Source organism: Ranitomeya variabilis, chromosome 4, assembly GCF_051348905.1.
Source record: "Ranitomeya variabilis isolate aRanVar5 chromosome 4, aRanVar5.hap1, whole genome shotgun sequence".
Taxonomy (NCBI): domain Eukaryota; kingdom Metazoa; phylum Chordata; class Amphibia; order Anura; family Dendrobatidae; genus Ranitomeya; species Ranitomeya variabilis.
In genome coordinates, this window is record NC_135235.1 from 23799873 (window position 1) to 23817375 (window position 17503).

At 42.4% G+C, this 17503-nt stretch overlaps 1 protein-coding gene across 1 annotated transcript in view; it reads right to left on the reverse strand.

Annotated features, from left to right (window-relative positions):
• LOC143767547 (ephrin type-B receptor 5-like) overlaps window positions 1-3251 on the reverse strand; it is a 111960-nt gene extending 108709 nt beyond the window's left edge. Inside the window, exons 1-3 of the mRNA XM_077255956.1 lie at window positions 3157-3251; window positions 2699-2807; window positions 1883-2591 (exon numbers count right to left, since the gene is read on the reverse strand). Of these exons, the coding sequence (XP_077112071.1) occupies window positions 1883-2591; window positions 2699-2807; window positions 3157-3251 (913 nt within the window). The remainder of the gene's footprint in view (window positions 1-1882; window positions 2592-2698; window positions 2808-3156) is intronic.
• Between the last annotated feature and the right edge of the window lie 14252 nt (window positions 3252-17503).

Below are 17503 nucleotides of genomic sequence, written 5' to 3' on the forward strand. Positions count from 1 at the left end.
CCCCCGTGTGGTTCGACCCGAGGCAATTCACCAGGGCCTGGGAATTCCCATTGTCCTGGTGGGGGGTGTCCGCAAATATATACAGCGAGCTTTGGTACGTTTGGATTATGGTTTTGGAGAAAAACTGTGTTGGATTGGAGTTATGGGAGGAGTTCCTGCAGATATTCTCCTTGGAAATGACATTGGGGAGTTACGAAGTCATTTTGTGGGAGCAGAAGGTCCATGGGCCTCTCACTCTTCTGAAAGAACAATTGGAGGGAGATATCGCAGATACCGGAACGCCCATCATTCCCTACGTTCTAGAGTTCAGAGACTGTCTAGCCCAGCTGGCTACCTTGGCTAATGAACATCAGCGAACGGCCCAGTCCAGTCAAAAAGGCTTGGTATGATCATAAAGCCAGGACCTGGGAATTTATGGACAAGTGCTCATGATTATTGCAACCCCTGCCACTGTACAAGGAACTATAAACTATTGAGCAATGTGGACTAAAGTGAGCAGGCCAGAGGTCTGTGTAGACCTCATAGCGTGCTCACTTATTATGAGGGGGGAGAGGTTGTGATGGTGTGATATGCTATGTGGGTATCATTTTTGTGTATATTTCTATTTTACTTATTTTCAGGGTGTTCTCTTGCAGAAGGAGTTTATTTGCTAATTGATGAATGGCTGTTGCTGCCATCTGATATCAGCCCCCACAGCACTGTATTGTTTGCTAGTATGCTAATGACATGTTGACCTAAACTTGTTGAAACAACAAGCGCCTGGGACCTTCCCCCTCCTGACCTGTGAATGAGGAGGGAGACTTTTAAAAGATCAAGGAGGTGAGACTCAGATCAGTCCTGTGTGGAATGATGATGTGTTCACAGCACCTCAGAGAGAAAGAAGAGTATGTGGACTATGTTATCCTTTGTCTGCTGGATTGTTGGACTTTTATCCTGTTACTGAACTGCATTCATGTTCTGGACTATTTTATCCTTTGTGTGGTGGATCGTATATGGACCTTTCGTATTTTTGCCTAAATAAAGGTCTTGTGATTTTTCACTCTTCGCTGGCTCTGTTGATTGTGTGGTACCGGAGAAGGACCCCGTGACACATGTGCTTTATGCAGATGCTGGTTTCCAGTAAGTGTTTATTTCAACCCAGTTCTAGATTTCCAGCTACTGCTTAATATTATTCTATAAGGTCCTCAATGCTGCTGCTTCTGAACATGTGCTTTGTAGAGGCAGGAGAACTGGAATTCCTTATGTCTGTGTGTGTTGTGTATGGAAGACTTCATAGCTGTTTGTTTCCTTCCACTAGCTCAGAGACAACTGAAATTTAGAGAGAGTCTGTAGAGGGTAAAACTGGTATGAAATGTAGGATACAAGTGAGAGAATGTTCAAAAATAGTGTTCTTCCTCTACTACACTAACAAAAGAACTTATATAGAAAGTTACCAGAAAAAAAGGAACTCTTTTCCCAGGTTCTTAAAGTACCAAGATAAGTTCAATCCTCACAAAATATTTTCCATGTTGTAGATTCATCCGGGTCTCAAAAATTTACAATGAAACCAATTCAACATGATGGCTCATGCCATGACATGTGCTCATTTGGGGCCAAAAGTGGCCAATCTAAGGTCACCAACCCAACTTTCCATCCATTAGTGGAGAAAGGAGTAGGTAGAATATATCCCCTCTCTTTTTGCCTAGGTTGCAGAGCGTGCAAAGTTGCACAGTTCCTTTTACCCATTGGGTAATAAGTAAGGTGAGCCTCATGGCTGATGAAAACCTATGAGCTTCCTCTATGGTTCATTATCAGCCCTTTTAACTAGTGGCTACTGCAACACAAGACACTAATTTGTGGAGCATAGTCGGCCTCTTGAGTGACACGGCATGTTGTACCTTACCCCGACATTCAGTGCCTTCTTCACTCTCTTCTCTTCCGGGGTTACAGATGCAGCTTCCACTTGACACCATCCACTCGCCCTCTCCTCCGCAGTGTAGACTGAGTCGCGTGGTGCCCAGGAGGTGAGCGCCATTTACACAGTTCCCTATGGCTTCTGCCAGTGATGCCCCTCCGTCTCCACTCGATGGAGTCTCAGGAAAGGATGCCAAGCTCCTCAGAGAAGCCGGACACTTATTAAAGTAAATTTTTACTGCAGCTAAAGATAAACAAGCCCCCGAATCCACAAATGCCAGGTAGAATCCATTTCTAATAATTGGCCCAAAGTCTATAGTTCTCTCGTCCAACCGAGGACCCTGCCCACCTTTTCCCGGGTCTCGTGAGAAGCTTTTGCCAGCTCCAATGGTGTCTACTTTTATCCAAGACGTTTCCGTCCATTCCCATTCCTCAGCTTCCATGGCGCTGTCCACTTGCCTATAATACAAGGTAAATGTTTCTCTGCAAGCCAGGTGACGCCGAGACGGCGGTGGGCGAAGGCTGGCACAGTCTCGTACTGAGAAACGTAATTTGACGTATACACGTCGAGCACTGCGGCTTGGGATGTAGCCTGTGCGCAGCCAGTTGCTCTGGTTGGAGCGCTGAGCGTATGAGTTGCAGACTTCGTAGGTGCGCAGCAGCCGTCGCTGGCCGTCTAAAACACTGACTTCATCCCACTACGGAAACAGAAAAGAGGAGAAAAGCAAAAAATCTGGGTGACAATTGATGTTCTCCAGCGCATCTCCTGGAGGGTTTTACACCAACATTCACTTGGATCACTCACCCCTTCCTCTGGATGGGCTGACCAGCCGATCTCTGAGGTTTCTAATGTTGTATCAAGTAAAATATCTGTAATACAAGATAGCAATATACATAAGTGTTTAAGGATTGGACTATGAGCAAATCATAGGGAAACAGAGCGCTAATATTACAGTTTTTATTTTTATGCATTCTGTATTTTAATGGTTAATATCATGGATTTACCTTTGCACCTTTCACCTCTACTATCCGAAATTGCACATCTATGAACTGAGCTTGCACTTCCACTATCTGACTATAATCATCAACAATCTGTCATTATGCCAGTAATATCTGGAATTACACAGTGCCTGAACTTATAACAGCTGTGATTGCACCCATACCATCATGGTAGTGTAGATGGTCTCCTTCCATCTGAGGCTACAAATATTTGAGATGTTAACTCTGCGATTTGAGAATTCCACCTCTTCTATCTCCAGTTACTCCTCCATCATCTGAGGTGACACCTCTGCCCCCTGTGATTGCACCTTCATCATCTTTGATAGCAATTCTACTATCTGATCTCGCACTTCTACCATCTGTAAGTGCACCTGTGCTATGTGTGCTTACACTTTTTCCATCTGTGACAGTACGTATGCTATATCCGATTGCTCTTCTACCATCTGTGACTGAACCTTTACCATCTGTGACTGTACCTGTGCTATATGTGATTGCTCTTCTACCATCTGTGACTGTACCTGTGCTATATGTGGTTGCTCTTCTACCATCTGTGATTGCTCTTCTACCATCTGTGACTGTACCTGTGCTATATGTGGTTGCTCTTCTACCATCTGTGATTGCTCTTCTACCATCTGTGACTGCACCTTTACCATCTGTGACTGTACCTGTGCTATATGTGGTTGCTCTTCTACCATCTGCGACTGCACCTGTGCTATATGTGATTGCACTTATTCCATCTGTGACTGCACCTGTGCTATATGTGGTTGCTCTTCTACCATCTGTGACTGCACCTTTACCATCTGTGACTGTACCTGTGCTATATGTGGTTGCTCTTCTACCATCTGTGGTTGCTCTTCTACCATCTGTGACTGCACCTTTACCATCTGTGACTGTACCTGTGCTATATGTGATTGCTCTTCTACCATCTGTGACTGTACCTGTGCTATATGTGATTGCTCTTCTACCATCTGTGGTTGCTCTTCTACCATCTGTGACTGCACCTTTACCATCTGTGACTGTACCTGTGCTATATGTGGTTGCTCTTCTACCATCTGTGATTGCTCTTCTACCATCTGTGACTGCACCTTTACCGTCTGTGACTGTACCTGTGCTATATGTGGTTGCACTTATTCCATCTGTGACTGCACTTTTACCATCTGTGACTGTACCTGTGCTATATGTGATTGCTCTTCTACCATCTGTGGTTGCTCTTCTACCATCTGTGACTGCACCTTTACCATCTGTGACTGTACCTGTGCTATATGTGGTTGCTCTTCTACCATCTGTGGTTGCTCTTCTACCATCTGTGACTGCACCTTTACCATCTGTGACTGTACCTGTGCTATATGTGATTGCTCTTCTACCATCTGTGACTGTACCTGTGCTATATGTGATTGCTCTTCTACCATCTGTGGTTGCTCTTCTACCATCTGTGACTGCACCTTTACCGTCTGTGACTGTACCTGTGCTATATGTGGTTGCTCTTCTACCATCTGTGATTGCTCTTCTACCATCTGTGACTGCACCTTTACCATCTGTGACTGTACCTGTGCTATATGTGGTTGCTCTTCTACCATCTGTGATTGCTCTTCTACCATCTGTGACTGCACCTTTACCGTCTGTGACTGTACCTGTGCTATATGTGGTTGCACTTATTCCATCTGTGACTGCACTTTTACCATCTGTGACTGTACTTGTGCTATATGTGATTGCTCTTTACTTTTACCATCTGAACTTTCACTTCTACCATCTGTGGTGGCTTGTCTCTAAATAAAGCTTATAATTTAACAATTTTGCAATTTGAAATTTAATCTCTGGATTTGGATCTGTTTGTTACTGCGCCTCTGTTATATGTGGTTGGATGCCATCTGAGGTTGTACCTGTGCTCCAACTGCACCATCTTTGGACTGCTCCTCGGTAGTGATATACCATAGCAGAGCATTAAGGAGATACCCCCCCCAACACACACCATAAATTAGTTAAATACATTTTCCTCGTTCTTGGAAAAGTTGCCAAAAAAGGAGCGTTACAAATCAAAAAAAAAAAAAAACTGCTTCACCACTCTGGTGCTCCCCACCTGCAGTAAGGATGTCCTATCAATCATCTACATGGCCGCTGCAGCCAACCACTGTCCATAGCTCTGAAAATTGACACAGGACCAGAGCACTGCCACTGGAGCAATGGGGGATTAAGTAGTAAGGGATACTTATTTATTTTCTTTTTTTTTACATTTTCTACTTTTTGCCAACTTTTCAAAGATTCCAGAAAACTTCTAATTCTGCCACTTTTTTCCCATGGTTTTGCCTATGGCGGTCTTCTTCCTGTTCCCTCCCCCCACATTTATGGACTATATTTCAATCTGAGGTCCTTGCTCCAGAGTTGGAGCTATGACGGGCTGTAGAGGTGACACGTGGGCAGTGGTGCCTGATGGACCCTGAAAACCAGGGTGGATAAAAATCAATGTTTTTTAAAAAAAATCAAAAAAATCGGATTTTTTTGATTTAAATCGGATTTTTTTGATTTAAATCGGATTTTTTTCAATAAACTGCTTTTTGAGGAAAATATTTTACCATCCAAAGGTTCTTCCATCATGAGATAAAGCTGAGTTGTTTAACTCAGTAGAATAAAGGCTGTATATGTGTAACATTCACAATGCCATGCTCTTCCAGAGGTTTCTGTAGGATGCTGACTATCCAACAAGTTTGGGCATGTCAACTGAATGGAAAAAGAAACTAAACCAAAAGTGAAACCAAGCTAGAAGTGTGGAATTAAAGGGGCAGTATGAACAAAATGTGGAGGCTATTAATAGTTTATACAATTAAGACATGCTGCTTTTAAACACCTACCTATTGCCATATAGTAAAACAAAAAAGATTTTTACTTACTTTGGGGTCCCCCCCTCACCCTGGCGTTAGATTGTTGCCCCTAGTTTCGTCCGTGTAACTATGGGCGCACATGCGCACTGCTCTCACTTCTCATTTTAATCGTGATTTATATTAAAAAAAACCTTTTGATTTAAATCAGTGATTTAAATCATGATTAAAATCATGATTTAAATCGATCCGATTTAAATAGAAAAAAATCTTTTGATTTAAATCGTGATTTAAATCATGATTTAAATCGGCGTGATTTAAATCAATCCACCCTGCTGAAAACCCCCTACTACATGCACAGACCCCAATAGCATAGATGGCTCTTCACAGATTTCTGGTTTTGCACTGGGGACCAGGCGCTTTAGTTTTGTCTCCAGATTGTTCCTAATTTAGTATTTTCATTGCTCCCTAGGCTGTATTCACATTATTGGGTGTTTGCCTTCTAAGGACTCTCCGATGTTAATTGCGCCTTTCCTTTTCTTCATATCTCCTGGCATTTCTTTCTGGAGTGTTTGTATATTTTTTAATCTGCAGGATCAGAAAGTAGGTCATACGGCATGCATGTAGCAGCTGAGACCAGCCCCGGTCAGACCCGCATTGTTTGAGTGATGGCCCGTGGCGCAGGGTGGGTGACGTCTGCCATGCAGTGTGACTCTGTGCTCGTCTCAGAGAGGGATTCTCGCACGGAATATCATGTGTCACTGACACGCTTTCTCTTCTCACTTTAATGTAGATCCAGGGTAAAATTAAGGACAATTCTTTAGGCACCTGATATAAAACTACTTAGTCAATGAAATGAACTGGAAGATGTTAGAGACACGGAGACCGGATTATGGAGGCAGGACAAGGAGGTAGTTCCAAATCAAAGGATATTTTGGACAAGAAAAAAGCAAAATAGTCTTCAATCCGCATAGTCAACCACCTTTCTTCGTTTGTAGGGGACAATCATTTTAGGACCTGTAGATATCAGTTCTTTCGCTGTATAGGAGACTCCCTTCTCACTCTGCACCAAATTGTTTAGGATCTGTCCGACTGCCAAGCATAAAGTTAAGATGTCCAAAATGGCTAATTTGGGCAGCTCAGGGTCTACAAAATGTTGTGGTCAACAGAGATGAGTGACTTTGTTCATGGAGAATTTGCCTTTTAATTTAAAAAAAAAAAAAAGTTATATTCTTCTGAATCCGAAATGTTGTTACCGGTATTTTCTTTGTGCATATTCAGCAAAATGGCGGCTGGCTGTATTTTTATTTGATTGTAAAGAGCCAGGAAAGGTGTCAGAAAATAAAATCATACCTCGCCGCCCACCGTCCTATCCTCTGATCTGTCCGATCTTCTTCTCTTTACCGCCAGGTGCACGACGGACTTCACTCCGCCTTCACTCCGTGTCACGGCTTCTGGTGAAAACTGATCCTCATAACATTGTGCTGTCACGATGTGCATGACGTCAAAAGGTTCATTTAGCGCCTCAGTCGTGAAGTCATGGGCATCTTTGGTTCAGATTGAAGATTGCCGGAGAGGATGTTATATACCGGGGGACAGAAGAAGAGGTCGGGTGGAGAAGAGGACCAACGGTGGGATGTAGAGGCAGCGGGACAGATGAGTTGTGACATGAATATTAATTTATTTTTCCCACCTTAAGTTTTTGTTCTCTGCAGTTTAGAGATGGTCAAGAGATGAGGACCACTCCCTCTATAAACTTGGGATTTTCTAAGAGGCTGCATAGAATTTGGTGACCCCTTTAACATTCTTACTAGATCAGTGGTGTTCCGATTGCTCAGACTCCCACCATTAGGTAGAACAAGAGGCCCCAGTCTCGCTTAATTCCCACCAATATGTCCACAAAGGGGACTGGATATTGTGTTGGTTCCCATTATGTACAACTCTATGGGGGCTACGGAAACGGCCATTACTCCTGCATTTTATCGTCCATTTTACATAAGATCAGTTCTCCCTCTTTATAGTTCACTTTTAAGCCACATGAAAGAGTAAATCTGGTCAAGGAAAGACTGGTTGGCACTGAGGACCATAATAAACATGTATAGGTGAACAATTTGCTTGAGGCTGTCTTGGTCCATGTCCAATCAGAGCATCCTTGGCTTCTGGTCTTCTCTTCTGCATCCGGCATCTTCGCTGCAGCATCCTGGGAGCCTCTTGCACTTTCTCAGTCCAGTGTCACTATGTAAGCACCAGAGATGCCTAGAATTACATTATGGGGCCTAGTAAACACCAGAGGTTTCTAGGATGACATTGCAGGGCCTAGTAAGCACCAGAGATGCCCAGGATGACATTGCGGGGCCTAATGAGAACTAGAGATCTCTAGGATGACTTTGCGGGATCCAGTAACTAAGCACCAGAGATGGCCACGATGATTTTATGGGGCCTTGTAAGCACCATAGATGTCCAGAATGCTGCTGTGGGGCCCAGGATGATGTTTCATGGTTTAGTAAACACCAGAGGTGCCCATGATAGGACTGCAGGGCCTAGGAAGCACCAGAGATGCCCAGTATGACATTGCAGGGCTTGATGAGCACTATAGACCTCCATGATGACTTTACGGGGCCTAGTAAGCATCAGAGAGTCCCAGGATGATATTGTGGGGCTTAGAAAGCACCAGAGGTGCCCACGGTGACATTGTGGGGCCTAGTAAACACTAGATGTGCCCAGGAAGATGTTACAATGCCTAGTAAGCACCAGAGATGCTCATGGTGAAAATGCAAAGCCTTATAACCACTAGAGATCTCCAGGATGACTTTGTACCACTTTATAAGCACCAGAGATGTCCAGGATTACATTATGGGGCCTAATAAGCACTAGAGATTCCCAGAATTACAGTGTGGGGTCTAGTAAGTTCCAAAGATATCCAGTATGACATTGTGGGGCATAGTAAGCACCAAAGATGTCCAGGATGACATTGCGGTGCCTAGTAAGCGGCAGAGATATCCAGGCTATTGCCACGGAGCCTTGTAAGCACTACAGATACCCAAGAAAATGCTATGGAGCCTAGTAAGCACCAGAGATGCCCAATATGACTTTGTTGGGCTTAGAAAGCACCAGAGGAGCCCAGGATGACAATATGGGGCCTAGTAAGCACCAGAGATGTCCAGAATTTCATTTTTGGGCTTAGTAAGCTCCACAGACATCCAGGATGACATTGCGGTGCCTAGTAAGATCAGAGATGTCCAGGATATTGTCACAGAGTCTTGTATGCACTAGAGATGCCCAAGAAAATGTTATGGTGCCTATTTAGCACTAGAGATAACAAGATAACGTTGCAACACCTACAAAGCATATTATTCCCCAGCAATGGACAGAAGATTGGCATGTACTAAATAAAGACAGCACTGAATCAAGTATAATGCACATAATGAAATTCCTTTTATACATGAAGCTCCCATGATTCAATACTTTCTTCATTCATAACCTTGAGCGGCTTTTATATTTTTACACTTTTCCTAAATTTAAATAGGGTAAGCAATTGATTAAGGTGAGACTTTGAGTTAGGCTTAAGGCAAGGCTTAGGCCAGGAGATAGGCTTAGAGCTAGGATTAGGCTAAGAGTTAGGCTTAGAGATAGGGTTAGGCTATGAGTTAGGCTTAGGGCTATGGTTAGGCTAAGAGTTAGACTTAGAGATAGGGTTAGGGTTAGTTAGGGTTGGTTGCCTATGTCACTGTCATGGAGACACAGGCTTGACTGAAGCCACAAGGATTTTATACATGCTCAACGCCTGTGCCTGATTTTCTGACAGTGATACTTTTGTAGCAAACATATTCCCTGTAGAATCAATGGAAAATTTCTTTCTGCTGGTATGTCAGATCCCCCTTTTCGGGATCGGTGAGAATCCCAGCAAACAGATTTCCACCCACTAGCAAGTTACAGAGGTGAAAAAAAGTATTTAGTCAGCCACCAATTGTGCAAGTTCTCCCACTTAAAAAGATGAGGCCTGTAATTGACATAATAAGTAGACCACAACTATGAGAGTCAAAATGAGAAAACAAATCCAGAAAATCACCTTGTCTGATTTGCCAAGATTTATTTTGCAAAATATGGTGGAAAATAAGTATTTGGTCACCTAAAAACATGCAAGATTTCTGGCTCTCACAGACCTGTAACTTCTTCTTTGAGAGGCTCCTCTGTCCTCCACTCATTACCTGTAGTAATGGCGCCTGTTTGACCTTGTTATCAGTATAAAAGACACCTGTCCACAACCTCAAACAGTCACACTCCAAACTCCACTATGGTGAAGACCAAAGAGCTGTCGAAGGACACCAGAAACAAAATTGTAGCCTGCACCAGGCTGGGAAGACTGAATCTGCAATAGCCAACCAGCTTGGAGTGAAGAAATCAACAGTGGGAGCAATAATAAGAAAATGGAAGACATACAAGACCACTGATAATCTCCCTCGATCTGGGGCTCCATGCAAGATCTCACCCCGTGGGGTCAAAATTATCACAAGAACAGTGAGCAAAAATCCCAGAACCACACGGGGAGACCTAGTGAATGACCTGCATAGAGCTGGGACCACCGTAACAAAGGCTACCATCAGTAACACACTACGCCGCCAGGGACTCAGATCCTGCAGTGCCAGACGTGTCCTCCTGCTGAATCCAGTACATGTCCGGGCCCGTCTGAAGTTTGCTAGAGATCATTTGGATTATCCAGAGGAATATTGGGAGAATGTCATATGGTCTGATGAAACCAAAGTAGAACTGTTTGGTAGAAACAAAACTCGTCGTGTTTGGAGGAGACAGAATGCTGAGTTGCATCCAAAGAACACCATACCTACTGTGAATCATGGGGGTGGCAACATCATGCATTAGGGCTGTTTCACTGCAAAGTGAACAGGACGACTGATCTGTGTACATGAAAGAATGAATGGGGCCATGTATCGTGAGATTTTGAGTGCAAACCTTCTTCCATCAGCATGGGCATTGAAGATGAAACGTGGATGGGTCTTTCAGCATAATAATTATCCCAAGCACACCGCCAGGACAACAAAGGAGTGGCTTCATAAGAAGCATATGAAGGTCCTGGAGTGGCCTAGCCAGTCTCCAGATCTCAACCCTATAGAAAACCTTTGGAGGGAGTTGAAAGTCCGTGTTGCCCAGCGACAGGCCCAAAACATCACTGCTCTAGAGGAGATCTGCATGGAGGAATGGGCCAACATACCAACAACAGTGAGTGACAACCTTGTGAAGACTTACAGAAAACGTTTGACCTCTGTCATTGCCAACAAAGGATATATTACAAAATATTGAGATGAACTTTTGTTAATGACCAAATACTTATTTTCCACCATAATTTGCAAAATAAATCTTGCCAAATCAGACAAGGAGATTTTCTGGATTTGTTTTCTTATTTTGACTCGTAGTTGTGGTCTACCTATGATGTCAATTACAGGTCTCTCTCATCTCTATAAGTGGGAGAACTTGCACAATTGGTGGCTGACTAAATACTTTTATTCCCCACTGTATCACCTATCTTACGGATAGTTAATGACTTGATACAATTGATCAACTCCTTTAAACTGAATTTCATTTAAAAAATAGCTGTTGAATACTATCACATTATGTTTTTATAGTGATAACTGCTCTATTTTTCTGAAATACAGCATAACATCAGAAATACACATTAATTATTATTATGGCCGCCTGAAGTCACCACTAGGGGGAGGCTCAGTGAATACATTTTGTGCATTGAGTTCACTAATAGCACAGTATGCGGTGTGCTCCCCCTAGTGGTGGCTGCAGTCAACCTGAAGTTTATGATGTAATTCTATGACAAAATGAGGGATATGGCGCTCCGTATTAGGGCAATAAGTTCTAATCACCGAAGGGCATGAATCTGGACAGAATGATGATCGTTAAAAAAAGAAGTTAAATTTAAGAACCATATTTACAAAAATATTGGATGTAAGTTAACCCATTGCGTTAAAAGCACTGCTGTCATACGGCAACACATGTTCTACCGATAGGAATCACAACTAGTAATGTGCGGTGTTCTCCTGGGACAATAGAAGTCAACGAGGCTTGACTCCTGGACCCGGACACTTCCAATTAACTCGAGATGTAACAGTCCTACCAAACTAAACACCGCACCATCTGAAATGCAAAGAGACAAGGAACTTGGTCTAAAGGAGCAATTAGCGCGATTAAGACACTCACCCTGGAGAAGAGAAGCAAGAGGCAGCAAGGAGAAGATACAAACGAGTCTCCTAATGGGCCCCATGGTGTCGGGGCCGGGGCCGGGATCTCAGCCCTGTAAGGTGCCCACAAGTAATGCTGGTGGGAGAGATGAGCTTGTCCCCTCATGACCTCCTGTCGGAGCAGATGACGGCAGCCGTAGACAGGCAGCAGTCCGGAGCTTCCCATTCCCTAGGATAAAAGATGTGTCCCCCCATTGATGGTCTCCTCTCGGGGGTCTGCTCGTTCTCTGCCGCCTCCCGTGTAGGGTTTTATAAATGCCTCTGTTCCTCCAGTCCGGGGTCTCGTGGAGATGCTTTCTGCTCTGAGCGGTCTCCCCCCTCCCCAGCTGTCTCACTAATCTCTCCACGCTCAGTGCCCCTCACTCTCCACCAGTCTGCGCCCACCCTACAGCACACATACTGCTGGGACCTCCGCACCGTCCGCACTCGCTCTGATGGGTCGCACAACGCACCTGTTACCTGTAGATACCGTGTCACAATATGCCGCCGTGAATACGTTGTATGTCTGTATGGGAAAATCACTCTCCAATAATGACTTTACTGCCTCCATTCATAATACAGACCCTGCAATCACTCTTCCTTCAAAGTCAGTCAGTGAAATCGATGTCCACTATTCATCATCGTGTCAATTTGTGCTGATTTTTATTTGATATATCTTTATAGGGGGTCAATTTCTCTTATACAGAGCTCCAAATCCCCTGCACCGACACTGTGAAAACGTATCATTCTTCCTCCCTGCAGCCTCCACTAGGGGGAGCTCAGTAGATTGATTTCAATGTAAACATTGTACGCAGTAAGCTCCCCCTAGTGGTGGCTGTGAGATGGTTCTTTACTAATATTTCTCTATGTCTGTGCAGGGAAGAATAAATGGATCAGTACTGAAGTACCAGGTCAAAGCTAGAATCCAAGGCAAATGATCAGGCAGATCCGAGGGCAAAGAAAATAATTCTCATCTCAGCTCGACATCTTATAAATTACTCTTTAAATATGCACAGCTATTACAGGGGATCTATCTATTATCTATCTATTATATATCTATTATCTATCTATGTATCTATTATCTATCTATTATCTATCTATTATCTATTATCTATCTATTATCTATCTATTATCTATCTATGTATCTATTATCTATCTATGTATCTATTATCTATCTATTATCTATCTATTATCTATCTATGTATCTATTATATATCTATTATCTATCTATTATCTATCTATTATCTATCTATCTATCTATCTATCTATCTATCTATCGATTATCTATCTGTTATCTATCTATTTATTATCTATCTATTATTTATCTATTATCTCTCTATCTATCTATTATCTATCTATCTATCTATCTATCTATCTATCTATCTATCGATTATCTATCTATTATTTATCTATCTATCATCTATCTATCTATCTATCTATCTATCGATTATCTATTATCTATTATCTATCTATTATCTATTATCTATCTATTATCTATCTATCTATCTATCTATCTATCTATCGATTATCTATCTATCTATCTATCTATCGATTATCTATCTATCTATCTATCTATCTATCTATCGATTATCTATCTATTATTTATCTATCTATCTATCTATCTATCGATTATCTATTATCTATTATCTATCTATCTATTATCTTTCTATTATCTATCTATCAATTATCTATCTATCTATCTATCTATCTATCTATCTATCTATCTATCTATCTATCGATTATCTATCTATCTATCTATTATTTATCTATCTATCATCTATCTATCTATCTATCTATCTAATCTATCTATCGATTATCTATTATCTATTATCTATCTATCTATTATCTTTCTATTATCTATCTATCAATTATCTATTATCTATCTATCTAAAAATGAAAAGGTCGGCAGCACTCTTATAGCTGCCAAACCAAAGGAATGTTATTTAGGCCATGTGTCGTCTCGATATAAATGAACCTTTCTCGAGCACTGACTGATTGTGGAGACACAGTATATGTAGAGATTCAATCAATGTGCAATTAATACATTATTTACAGGAATATATTAAAAAACATCACATTACAATCTGTGCACAGTCTGCTGGTGGACAATAATAGAGGTATAAAGCGCATGGTGAACATGTGTCGTCATATTAATAAAGTGTGTTCATATATAATTAGTGCCAGTGTGAGCGCAGGTAAGCGATCAGGATAAAGGTCCAGACTGATTCAGCCATTAGATGTAATATGTGCGCCCCAACTCCACCCTGGAGGTTGCAGATCCAAAGTGACATTTCCGGATATTTTGCATTGAGACCAGTCAGGTTTCCATATGATCCAGTCCCTTGTTAATCAGTGTTATGCAGTGCACACATGGCTCCACTAGAGGGCAGCACTGAGCTTCACTTGTTGCAGCTGTGTACCAAGCACTGGATCATCCTTACATGAGTCCGCTTTATGTTTCCTGGCTACACATCCAAACAAAAGGTCAACAGTCTCATAGATAGTCCATTAAAAAAAGGGGACAGGTTCCCTATGATCAGCTTATTATATCTATATGAACTAACATGCACATAGATTAATGTGAGAAACAATCATTTTATTTATTGTGCCAATATTTCTGGATTGTCTTTCATGTCATCATCATTATCAGATCTCCGTTTCACAATATCCCATCGTGCATGTGTTCATGAGGAATAAGATTGTTTCTGGCCATTATGTGACCTGAATCCTGCACTTTTCACCAGTTTTCCACTCTTCAAGCTCTGGCTCTGTTTTTCAGTTGTCTCTGAGCTAGTGGGTGAAGACTAGCTGATATCTTACATGCATACTAATATGATGTCTCTCATCCACAGACATGAGGGATGCCTGCTCTCCTGTCTCTATGTAGCACAAGTTCAGGAACAGCAGCAGTAAGGAAATATTATACCTATGTACTGAGCAGTGCTGCTGTGAATCCAGCACGGGGGTGATCTCTCACTTTAGGCTTCAGTAGGTCAATATAATCTGATCCATCAGTAAGATGGTAGTCTGTGATGTTTTGACCAAGATTTTAGCAGTTTTTAGGACTGAATGATGAGATTAGGAGGCAGAAGGAAGAGGAGAAGCGGCTCATACATAGAGATAAGAGCATGTTTGACTGATTGTATCTATATTACACAGTTTCTTAATATTTCCTGCACTATTGCGTTATGCAAAATTTGTTGAAATTACACTATTTATAGGGAACCTGTCATATCTGATAACACAATTAGCCTGCAGATGTAGGGTTAATCTGTGGGATAATAGCGTTAGGCTATGTTCACAAATTAATTAATGCAAATTGAAAGCTGCGTTATACAGAACCAGCAAAAGCTATGAGATTTCAGAAATCTGCACACACTTTGTTTTTTTTTTCCTGACTGAATTGGAAAACTGCAGCATGTCATTTCTTTCAACGTTTTTGTAGCGTTTTTTCACCCATAGAAAGCAATGAGTAAGTGCAAGAAAACAGCAAAAGCGCAGCAAAAAATGTTGCCATCAGTTTTTGTAGCGTTTTTAGTTAAGAAAAAGCAGGTACAGCAGGATGTGAAACATTTATTTTTGTGATTTTCCCAAGTTTAAACCATAATGTCTTGGTCTCGTCACCTGAGAATGGCAGCTAGGATGAGTACAATTTAATTAAATTAGTGATATGAGCAAAGTAAACATTGGCCGACCAAGGTGCGAAAGTAAACAAAGCCTGACCAGCTCAATGCTCTTCCAATGTCTTGGGTAAACTATTCCTGACCAGTTCACCGCCCCCCGCTATTACACTTGTGATTGTGTATTATTTCATAAACTCATGTGAAGTTTTTTATTTCAGACATAATATTCTTTTTCCACTAAATAATTTCATCAAATTGTCTTTTTTTCCAAAAATGTTTCATGGTGTGAAATACGTCTTGCATTGGTGACCTAACACTTTGCATTGTTTATACTTCTGCGGTGGAAGCGAAGCTGAACTTTGGGATCCTGAAAAACGCAGCCAAAAATGCAACAAAAAAGCAACAAAAAAGGCAGAAAATTCTGTTTTTGTCTACAGCTTTTTAGTTGCCAAGAAATCAGGTTTTGGCTGCAGAAAAAATGCAACCTGTGAACATAGAGTTAGAAAGATGCCGGGCCGCAGTACTGAAAGTGTGGCTACAGGGAGAAAATTAACTTTATTCCTCCCAGGAGCCGCCGGCTTTCAGTCATAGAGGCGTGGGGACGCTGCCATAGTCTCCCCTCACGGAACAAAAGAATAATAAAATGATTTGTTCTCGAGAACAGAGACGAATTTTAATAAATTAAAAATTTCAGTTTTAACCGTTTATGATCTTTAGACAACCACTTTTTACGCAACATTCTAATGAGGTCAATGACCCTGAGAACTGAGACCCCACCATAGTCCTCGATGACCTAGCAGGGAACAATGCATTTATTTGCCTTACATTACATACCCAACTGAACAGTCCTTTAGTGCCCCATTGTATTTAGGACTGAGACTGCCTTCACCACATCGGGTTCTTAGTGAATCACTTGATTACCGTGGGATCCCCCAGTTGGTCACAGTGCTGTTATCTCATGATGGATGCAAATTTCCCGCAGAAGGCGGTGACGATGAATCATTACCCCTGGTGGGCTTGAGGAACCTAAATCCTTCATTGGTCCAGGTAGGTTGTTCACTACTCTATGATGACGTATCTTTAGGATAGGCCATCAGTGTCTGATCGGTGAGGGTGCATCACCAGGTTCCCCCACTGACCAGATGTTCTCGGTGTCGGCCGGGACTGACCGGTTACGGAGCTGCATAGCGCAGCTTCTTCTGCTGTGCAGTGGCCGCGGCCGGGTGCTGCGCATTGATTGGAATAGATGGCAGGTGTGCCGGTCTCGGCCATGGTCACTATAGTGTTGAAGGAGCTGCGTTGTGAAGCTCCATAACTGGTCAGGTCCAGGATCAGCTGATCGGCACCGTATAGGGTTGTATAGTCCATCAATGATAAAGTAGTGTAACACCTCGTTAAGGCCCTTCCCGAATGGCAAAAGACAATATAGAAAAATCAGGACAGCGGACCCCCGATAAGGAGCAGCGCTACTTTTACCCATATGGAAAACAACTGCTGGAATTCGGAATTGTAGCAAATTGTTTTCGGCAGATGATCCCGAGACGACGATGATTCCCTCCAGTCTCCGCGCTCTGACCCCGCGCACGCTCGGCTCGTTGTCAGCCGTCAGCTCGCATCCCTGCGATTTCCAGTCTGTTGTTCTCATTCGTGATAAATTATTTAAGGAGAAATAAATGGAGAAAGATTTCTGTAAAGGGCCCCATGGCGTGATCCAAAGAGAGCAACTATCACAAGAACCCTCCGGTCTCCGGGAATGACCGGCAGCTCCACGTGGCCTGTAGAGGTCAATAATTGATGAGATATCACCATGGGGTCAGATAGTTTGTGATTCTCCGCTTTCCTACGGTTTGCCGTGATATTCTGTAGTCCTGTAAATCATCGATTCAGACCAATCAGCAAAGTGAACAACATAAATCACCTAGGGAAAACACAA